We start from the raw sequence: 10,517 nt of genomic DNA, 5'->3' as shown, positions 1-10,517 counted from the left end.
TCTGGGGGCCTCTGGATGTCTGGAGTCTTGATCTCCTCCATACCTGCTTCATGCCCTGGAGGACGGGGCTGTGGCCCCCCCCACACCCTCTAGCACATCATCACATGAAGGAACCTTTTAAAAACAAGCGCGTCCATGCTCACAGGTGTACACACGGGTGATCACACCCACAAACTACACCCTTTTTGGCTCCTACCTCAAAGCACACTGTGTTCTGTTGATCTTATGTGCTGCACAATAATGTTTAACATTTAGTATTTACTGTCATATTCCCATATATCATTGTGATGTTGTTTATTCTATTACTCTTGTTCTCTTCTGCTTGTTTTCTTTTTCTTTCTCAGCAGGTGATCCAGGTGATCGATAGATGTATTTTTTTTTTCTGCTCGTTCTGTTGGTTTTTGTCTTTTGCCCTTCTCCCCCGTCCCTCTTCTCAGCTGTTTCTCTTTCCCTCTTTCTTTCTCCCCTTCTTTCCCCCAGTCAAGTCTGTCCCGTATTCAGCAAGTGAAAATAAAATAAACAATAAAAGGTGAATCAAATGGACCATTACGGCAAGGCTGGGATGGTCAATTTGGTAAAGTAAATCCGTTGGGCATCTTTCTTTGCCTTTAGACAACAATTCTGATGCAAAGGAGCCAAACGGGACAGGCAAAAAAAAAAGAAAAAAAAAGAGGAGGACACTGGGACAGGAGGAGGTGCGGAGGGTCTTAGTAACAGAGGAGGTGCAGAGGATTTGAGTAACAGAGGAGGACGCTGTGACAGGAGGAGGTGCGGAGGGTCTTAGTAACAGAAACTAAGCATACCAAACCAGTTATTGTCATTCATCACAAGGATTCAATTTGTTGAATTTCATTTATTTTGTTTAGACTGATACAAACAGAGAAGAGATTTTAGAATCACAGATTTGATATTTTCTCTGCATTCAACACATTTCTGTTCTGGTTGTTACTGATAAACATAAAAAGTTGAACGCATCTTTTTGGTCACTGTGTTCTGCTGCCACCTGCTGACAGAGTTGGATATTACGCCATAATGAACGTTTTAGAATAAAATCTTTATTTCATAGACTTGATTAATCAGATCTTTATTTGAAACAATCAAACTTGATTGATTTCTCTTTGGAAATGTGTTTCCATCTAGTCAGCTGTTAGTGTGTCATGTGACTCTTTTATAATCGGAACACGTGGAAGGTCACAGTGGATCTTTAAAGTGTGATGAAGAGGAGGAACGTCGGGTCTGAGCGACCCAGGAAGCAAAGGCTGAGACTCGAGCATAGACTCCGGGTTTCTGAGGAAGTCCACAGCCTGCGCCAAATGAGGTCACGCCTGTGAGGAACCAATCAGAGAGCAGCGTTCCGTCAAACCTAATGTGAGGCTTATATCTATATTCTGTGTGTGTGTGCGTGTCTGTGTGTGAGACACCAACCAATCAGAGTCCAGCTTCCATCATCCAGACACATCAGAGGACCACCAGAGTCGCCCTGAAAACACCACATTTAAACTTACACACTTACAGCTTACAGACCATCAGCACTGAGAGCACAGCCTGAGAGTCACATCCATGTTACAGGTTCGTCCTTTACTCAGTACGACATGCAAAAGAATCAGAATCTGAACACTTTATTAATCCCTGAAGAAATGATGTGTTTACAGTCACTCTGAGACGATAAGAGGAACAGGCTGAATTATATAATACAATGTGTTATAGCGTTACAAAATATAAGAAAGAGCTCTAATATATACAAATAAGTCAATTATAAATATCCAGAATATTACTGTGTGACTGACATTTGACTCTAACCTGTAAAACTTTGTTATTTTACTGTGGAGCGTGTGCAGATAGTGAGGTTGTAACTACTGCACTGTGTGCAGTGCATTAGATGGAGGAGTTGTACAGCCACTGGCAGGAATGATTTCCTGTGTTGTTTAGTAGTGTATTATGGGTAATCTCAGTCTCCCACTGAGCGTGCTCCTGTGAGTGGCCAGCATGTCATGGAGTGGGTGGGAGGTCCAGCATTGTCCTTATCTTGGACAATATCCACCTCTTAGACACCACCCTAAGGGAGTCTGGCCCCACAACATTACTAGGTTTGTGATCAGTTTATTGAGCCTGTTGGCATCGGCGACCCCCAACTTGCTGCTCCAGCATGCAACAGCAGAGAGGATAGCACTGGCCCCAACAGACTCATAGAAAATCCTGAGCATTGTCAGACAGATGTTGAAGGACTTCAGAGAGTCTGGCCCTTCCTGTATAGTGCAACGGTGTTTTAAACCCAGTACAGTTTGTTATCTACATGTGCTCTAAGGTATTTATAGTCCTCCACCATAAAAGGGGGTCATACGTTTGCTTGTCCTCCAAAGACTGAACTATACAAACTGAAGTGAATGCTGCAGTACTTCTATATAAAGAACTGCCGTTAGGTTCAGACGCTGCACATGTACCTTCATCTGTCCCTGCAGTCTAAAGAAGAGCTGAGGAGGTGACATGCAGAGTGTGTTGTTCAGATATGAATGGTGTCCTCCTTCGGTGTACAGTAACCTGATGACATAGGGTGGATGTTTAAGGGTTTCTGACTCAGCCCAGCACAGAGTAACCACCATTCGGGTGGATACAGTGGGTGAGAGTGTGTAAACATCTGCATGAGCTGAATAATGAATTTGATATTGTAGGAAAGTTTTTTTTGCATGAGTTTGAACTATCTGAACGGTAAGTACTGGGTAACACCTTCTCCTCTGTCAGTAAGTTTTCGTCAGTGAGCTGAGAGTTATTCAGGGTCTGTTTGGAGGGCTCCGGTTGGTTCTTCCTGATAAAGGCTCTGAGTTCTGATCACTGATTAAATTGATGATGTTTAGTTCAGGACCTCTGAGGGTAAAACCTTCATTCTTTTAGCTGGTTCACCTCAGAGGTTCTTCTCACCTGTCTAACAGCCCTCCACCTTATTCTCTGTCTCCACCTGTCTACTGAGGTGATGAAAACTCTTTTTAAAGTTTTTACAGCTTCTCCTACTCTGCGACACTGAGTTGAATGTTTGTGCTGTTGTTGGAGTCAGAGGATCTAGAACGTTCCTAGTTTTGAATAAGCTGAAGCTTTAGGCCTAAGACTTTAAGCTCTGATCTTTTGGTGCCCAAACGTTAGCATTACCCTGTCTGTGTTATGGTGGATGTTTGGAGTCCAGGTGAGAGGTTACCTGACAGGAGTCGACCCCTCCCTCTTGGTATCCGGCACAGAGCATGCTGGAGGTGATGGTGTACTCGGGTAGCTGCTGTTGACACAGATCCTGATCCACCAGTGGAATCTCGGCTTCCTGGAGAACATTGGGGAGAGAACCTGAGAGAGAGAGATAGGAAGTGAGAGTGACTGCTAACATGGACTCTACAATAAAGATGACTGCAGTGGTGTCATCCAGTGGTTTTCAAAGTGCAACAGCCCCAACATTTTGGGGTTTTTTTGCTTCAGAGAGCGGACATATTTGTACAAGAGGGTAGCGTGTGTTACGGAATAAATATATATTCTTAGTGCTTATTTTCTGTTTATATTGTTTTATAGAGCACAGTATAGAAGAAACGGCACTTTGAGTTATAATGTGTGGTAAAGGTCACAGAGTACTGTGTAAGACAGGAAACTCTGCACGCTTTGTGCAGGCCTGCAGAGTACAGGAAGTGAAACTAGGTAGAGTGCAGAGCAGGAGTTGTTTTGATCGAAACTATGTGTGACTATGTGTGACGTATAACAGAACTATATTATACGCATTTGGCTTGTAATGCTATAGATTTGCTCAGGATTTGGCCTGTGCTCATCCCTTTCCGGAAAGTAATGCTTGAATAAAATAATAATTATTTTTGACCACACTGAGTCGGAGTCTTTCTCTGTCAGTAAAAGAATATCAAAGAACCGAATTTGATAATTGGTGCTGTGAACCTGGATTCTTTTATGGCAGAGAGGACAAATTTGGTCCAAGGTGGGATCGTGAAATGAGGCGAACAGAGGACCGGTCCAAATTTAAAGGTAGGTAATGTAATTAATATTTTAATTAATTAATATTTGTTTTAAAAAAAAAAGCAAAGTGTGCGTATTGGATGAATTCTAAATTATCTGTTCGCCGAGTTAATGATCTTCACCATTAAATTGGCTCGGTAGTGGTGAAATTAAACTAAATTATAAAATTGTTTCAGTAGATTTCTGGTAAATGTCCATGGTGATTTTGGGGTAATTTGTGACAATAAAAGTAAAGTCTGGGGAAATATCTAATGAAAATTTATTGCTGTTAATGTTGGGGTAAATTTTAAAGTTGATGGGTTGTGTGTAATGTGAATTGTGTTGTGTCAGCCAAGAAAAACAGATTAGAGTAGGGAATTGAGCATTTGTTTCAGGGTTGGTCCCTTTTGGTCAGAAGGCTAGGCCTGGACATCAGTAAACTGGTGGTTAGAGTCCCAGTTAAATTAATTTCAGGACTGGAGTGGGACTCCTAAGAGTGCACACAAGTTCAGGGGTGAGAACCCCCCCCCCCCCCTTGTTTTGGATGCAGGGCAAGGTCCCGCAGCGTCAGGTCATCTCAGTTAGCCACTGCCAAGACTTGGGACTTTGGTTAACGGCCAGTGGTCAGGGACCACTTTCTGTGCATTGTTTGAGTGAAGAGGCCGGGCCTCAGGCGTGACCACCTCAATGTAGAGTGGCGGGTGAAGCGAAGAGAGCCGAGAAAGTAAAACTTCCGGTCAAGCTGCGGGAAACGCTTTTAAATTAATATAGGACTTAGAAATCTGACAGAAACGGGTTAATTGATCAGCAAGGTGAGACCTGGGCGTATAGGCTTTTAAAGTTGTCGAAATTGTGTAGGAAAACTGGTACCAGGGAAGATGATGTAAAGTGTGTTATGGAAATGGAAATAATGTATCTTGGCATTTGGTGTCTTTATAAACGTGTGAATATATGAGGGAAGTGTAAAATTGTTCTTTGGATGAATGGTCAGAAGTGCATGTTGTTTTGAAAGTGTGATAGAAAAGGGTGTGGCGTGTGTGTGAGAAGATTTGTTAAATGAGTTGAGTGAAGTGTGCTAAAATGCTGCTGAAAGGATTGTGTGAATTGTGTGAATTGTGCTGCAGAGCTGCGCTAAGAGAATGTTGACGTGTGTTGACAAACTGTTAATTGTGCTGAAGATTTGTGCTAAAGGAATTCTGCTAATTATGCTGAGGACTTTGATGCGAAGGATTTCTCTTGGTTAATGCTTGCAAATGTAAAGAGCTTAGTATATATATGTGTGAAGCTGTTCAGCTTGCGTGTGTGGCTGAGGGTGCATTCTTTTTATATAAAAATGAGTAGAATTACAGAGGGTACAGTATATAGAGTGTGAACATAAAACAAGAGTTCGATTAGGCTGTAGAAATTGATGAAAATGCAGTGAAGTGTGTGTGTGTCTGTAAGAAGCACAGAAGCACTGGGAGAGTGTGTGTGTCTCTGACAGGAAGTGAAATGTTTGTAGGCAGTGTGCAGGAAATTGCCTGATGTGTGTGCAACGTGAGAGAGAGAAAGATGTCTTAAAATCTAGATAGAAGAATTAGAGAAATGAAAGGAAATGATATTAAATAAATGTCTTAGTGTGTTAATACAGGTGCCCATGGACTTGGCTCAGCCTCGTGGAACAGTACAGCGGCCAGAACAAAATCATAGTTTAACTTAATTGGGACGACAAACAGTCCAGGCTTTGGCTGAAATTTCACAGCTTCACCGCTCATCCTGTCCTTATCCTGAGAAGAAGCTTAAAGGATGGTCAATCTCTTCCTGAAGACAGACAGAGCAACACCGTGAACTTGAAGAATTAACAGCAGGCAACAAACAGACAGCAGGACTGACCTAAAACACTGAAGGGTCCAGCAGAAAGTAATGCTTGAATAAAATAATAATTATTTTTGACCACACTGAGTCGGAGTCTTTCTCTGTCAGTAAAAGAATATCAAAGAACCGAATTTGATATGTGCTAACTTATCAGCTGCTAACTTAGTTATAAGACTGTAGGTGAGCATGATATCACTTGCTCAGCAGCAACATCCATTGCTTCAGTCTTAGCTGCTGCAGGTTAAACCACTCCAGCTCCTTTTTGCTTGTGTTAATGCTAGCACCATTTTGCTGTGTCAACCTGCCTTTACCATACTATAAGACTATTCCTTATTCAATTCAATTCAATTTTATTTATATAGCGCCAAATCACAACAAAAGTCGCCTCAAGGCGCTTCATAGGTACAGACCCAACAATCATATGACCGCCTATGAGCAGCACTTTGGCGACAGTGGGAAGGAAAAACTCCCTTTTAACAGGAAGAAACCTCCAGCAGAACCAGGCTCAGGGAAGGGCGGGGCCATCTGCTGTGATTGGTTGGGGTGAGAGAAGGAAGACAGGATAAAGACATGCTGTGGAAGAGAGACAGAGGTTAATAACAGATATGATTCGGTGCAGAGAGGTCTGTTAACACATAGTGAGTGAGAAAGGTGACTGGAAAGGAAAAACTCTATCTCCTATAATAACACTTAGTTCACAGGTGACCCCTTTCACTCCGCCCACCACCTGTTTGACCTGCTGGTTGGTGCCTCAGGTCAATCAGCGCATGTCCCTCCAGACTCACTAACAGCTTCTTCCCCTGAGCCATTCGGACTGTTAACAAACACTATTCCCCACACCTTCTCCTGCCCACCTGCCCACCAATCTGAGCCATGGTCTGAGTAACTCTCATCACTCAGGCCACTAAGTGGTTAGGGCAAGTCCTTTTGCACTACTTTCAAGCACTTTGCAACTTGTTCTGTATTTTGTACCTTTCAATTGTTTTTTTTCTTCTTTTTTTTAGGAAATATATTTCTCTTGATTGTTCCCTAATCCTGATTGGATCTATTTTGAATTGTCGGAATTACATCTTGTTATAATAACCAGTACAGTTCTGTTTCATTCATTCCTATTAAATATTATCTGTAGGGAGAATATTGGAGAATATGTAATTCAAAATACTATCTTCCAAGCAGAGACAGAATTTACAATTAACCTGAATAAAGCGTTTGTTTAGAGTTTGTGCTGCAGATGTGGAAGCATTGTACATCCCAATCCAGTATCATAACAAAACTACATTATTTTAGCAAAGAATTATAAGAATTATAATGTTACTGAATTTACGTTTACCCTTAGCCAGCAGTTTTAAATTTCCCTCAATGTCGCCCGCTCTGGCCCCTGGAGGACGATTGACTATGGTTGCCGGTGTCTCTAGCTTCACATGTCTGAGAACAGAATGACCAATTACCAGAGTCAGTACGCTACCTTCGGCTGCATCAGCTACAGGGGCTAGCTACGGGTGAATGAAGGGTGCGAAGCCGAGTCTCCAATTCAGTAATCCTGGCCTCCAGAGTTGCAAATATGCTACATTTGTTACAGGTATCATTACTGCCAAAGGAGGCCGAGGTGTAACTGACACAATGAGCAGGAAAGTGCAGGAGGGACAGGTGAAGAGGCCATGCTGCTAGCGAGTCGGCTACGAGCTAAGCTAAGATAGAGAATCAGTAAAGACACAGTGAGTGAATACTTTGGCTATAAATTAGGGAGTGAGTACACAGAGAGTGTGCTTCGGATGAAGCACGTGAAGATTATACTATGAAATAATTTATCTATAAGTTTTTAATTAAATTGCTACACAGACAAGCTACACAAAAACACCACTGTGTGTTGGAACCAATGACTTTTATACAGTCACTGGTTGGAACAGAAACAGGAAGTGATACTCTACCGCAGAGAGCGAGAAACCAAGTAACAGCGCCACCCAAAAAGGTAATCATAATAATAAGCCTTAATTTAATTTAAATACGCAAGTTATAAAAGCATCCTCCCCCTGTACAGGTGTTATGAAGAAGTTCATTGGTAATGAACTTTATGATAGAGAACAGGTGGACCTGTACAGGACGAGACTGTGGAGGTCAAAGGTTGTGCAACCTGGTGCTTGGTTACCGTCAGTGTTTCGGCCCCAGCCAGCGATGAAACATTTTCTTCCTGCTGTGAAATTCTGACCTTCAGGTGGTAAACACACTGGCTGGACCCACTCTGAAACACACACGCACATTTATCAGCGCCCTGCAGCCTGCCTCCACCCATACCTGTGTTTTTGTGCCGTTACTGACGGGTGAAGTTGATTGGCTGCTGTAGATGCATCATGGCGATGTCGGCCTGTTTGGTCCGTCTGTTGTACTGCTCACTGAAGATGATGCGATCGACTTGTCGGGTCTGAACAGCCTCTGAGGTTTGATCATTCTGAGCGTGAAGACCGAGAACCGCCGACCATGATTGGAGGTCAACGTTCTTCCTGCAGAGACAGACGTGCACCTATGTCTTCATGTCCAACATCAACATTAACACTTGTTAGCGCCCCATGCAGGCAGCAGCTGTGAGCCTCTCACCCATAAACGCAGTGAGCCGCAGTCAGCAGCCAGTCACTGCCAATCACTGAGGCTCCACAGGCATGACGTCCCTTCCACTGAAGAGACACTATCCACGGCCATGCACCCTCCTCAGCATTAACCCCGCCCACCACTCGGCCAGCACCTGACAGTTAGAACAATGTGACTACAGTCAGGCTGAAACACGATCAGGATCATGGGTTCAGGTCATTCATACTCTCACCTTCATCACCAGGTGTCCTGTGCTCTGATTGGTCTGCCTCCCTTGAGACATTTGTGACCTGACGGACTCCACACGCTGAAACACGTTTCATTTTATACATAAACATAAATTCACTGAGCCTGAAACATGTCTGCATTTCTGAGAGTACTCACGCTGGTTATTACAGGCCAGTGACATCACTTCCTCTCTGTGGCAAGTTTCACTGTAACACAACAAGCATTAACATCCACAAAGAAGGTCATGAAAAAGACCTGACCCAAGAGCATGTTTTGTGAGGTCAAAGGTTAGGGAAAAGTGGCAGAGTCCTGTACATCATATTTCTTGAAAAAGTTGTCGCCCCCCCAGCTTCAGTTACACCTCAATGACCATAATCTCTATGAACAATTTCAGTCTGGTTTCCACCCCAATCATAGCACAGAAACTGCTTTGTTAAGGATTACCTATGACCTTCTGATGGCAGCTGATTCTGATCTCCTATCCATCCTCATTTTTCCTGGTCTTAGTGCGGCGTTTGATACCATTTCTCACAATATCCTGCTGAACCGGTTAGCATCCATTAGCATTAGTCATACCCCCCCTTGCCTGGTTTGCCTCATATCTCTCAGACCGCACTCAGTTTATCCAATTGAAATTACACTCTTCATGTCTCTGTCCTGTCTCTGCTGGTGTGCCACAGGGTTCAGTATTAGGGCCTCTTTTATTCATCAGCTACATGCTCCCTCTTGGTCATATATTCCAAAAATATAATATCAATTTTCATTGTTATGCTGATGACACCCAGATCTACATTTCTTCTAAACCCGATTCATCCCTCCCACCTACCTCCCTCTCAAACTGTCTTATTGAGATTAGATCATTGTTCTCCTCCCATTTTCCTAAACCTAACAGTAATAAAACAGGTTTTACTTGTTGGCACAGCCTCTATCTTAACCAAATCCCACAGTTTTTCCATTAACACTGAAAATACTTCCACTTACATAATATTAACTGACTCCGTCCCTTCCTTCCTCCCCATACTGCTGCCATCCTCGTCCATAGTCTTAGTACTTCCTGGACTGATTACTGTTGTTCCCTCTTATTTGGTCTCCCTAATAAATCCCTTCATAAACTTCAACTTCTTCAAAATTGTGCAGCTCAGGTCTATTACCCCAATTCTTCAGCAGCTTCACTGGTTATCCATAGAAGCCAGGATAAACTTTAAAATCTTACTTCTCACATACATTTAGGAAAACTCACCTAAATGTTCATCTCCTCTACCTAAAGGACCTTTTAGCTTCTTTTAATAATGCTATCAGAGATGCGAGGGCTGCCTATTTCTTACATTTGGTTACAAAGAGCAGAGGTAATCCTAAGGTGCTTTTTAACACCATTAGTGACATTGTTACTCCTGCTCTACCTGTGGCTCCTATTTCATCTAATGAAGACTGAACATTTTCTTTATTTTCTGCTTGCAAAGATTAATAACATAGGAATAACTTCTTGTCATTCAGCACCTGTTATCTCAATCTCCACCCCATCTTGGCCCGTCATCTTGGATACTTTCTCTCCTGTTTCACTACCTGAGCTGGTAAAACTAGTGAATTCAGTGGAAGCATCCTCTTGTCCTCTTGACACTGTACCTGCATCATTATTCAAAAATGTCTTCTGGTTATTGGTCCATCTGTGCTCACTCTAATCAACTCTTTACTGGCGTCTGGTATAGTTCCAGTTTATTTAAAAAAATGCTGCTATTCTCCTGCTTTAAAAAAGACCTCAGCTAGACCCCTCTGTTTGGAGCAGCTACAGACCAATCTCCAAAGTACCGTTAATCACTAAGCTTCTAGAAAAGGTTGTGGCTAAGAAACTTATAGCGGCTCTGGACAAACATAGCATT

The 10,517-nt window shown here is 42.7% G+C and overlaps 1 protein-coding gene across 1 annotated transcript in view; it reads right to left on the bottom strand.

The window, feature by feature from the left end:
- Nucleotides 1-871: 871 nt before the first annotated feature.
- Nucleotides 872-10,517, bottom strand: part of tmprss15 (transmembrane serine protease 15) — a 37,211-nt gene continuing 27,565 nt past the window's right edge. The window contains exons 21-28 of the mRNA XM_082547982.1: nt 8,797-8,846; nt 8,645-8,719; nt 8,422-8,566; nt 8,146-8,327; nt 7,976-8,068; nt 3,188-3,327; nt 1,426-1,480; nt 872-1,325 (exon numbers count right to left, since the gene is read on the bottom strand). Of these exons, the coding sequence (XP_082404108.1) occupies nt 1,192-1,325; nt 1,426-1,480; nt 3,188-3,327; nt 7,976-8,068; nt 8,146-8,327; nt 8,422-8,566; nt 8,645-8,719; nt 8,797-8,846 (874 nt within the window). The 3' untranslated portion in view covers nt 872-1,191. The remainder of the gene's footprint in view (nt 1,326-1,425; nt 1,481-3,187; nt 3,328-7,975; nt 8,069-8,145; nt 8,328-8,421; nt 8,567-8,644; nt 8,720-8,796; nt 8,847-10,517) is intronic.

This window comes from Aulonocara stuartgranti (genome assembly GCF_965226115.1).
Source record: "Aulonocara stuartgranti genome assembly, chromosome: 10".
Classification (NCBI taxonomy): Eukaryota; Metazoa; Chordata; class Actinopteri; order Cichliformes; family Cichlidae; genus Aulonocara; species Aulonocara stuartgranti.
This window is presented reverse-complemented; position numbering and strand designations above follow the sequence as displayed.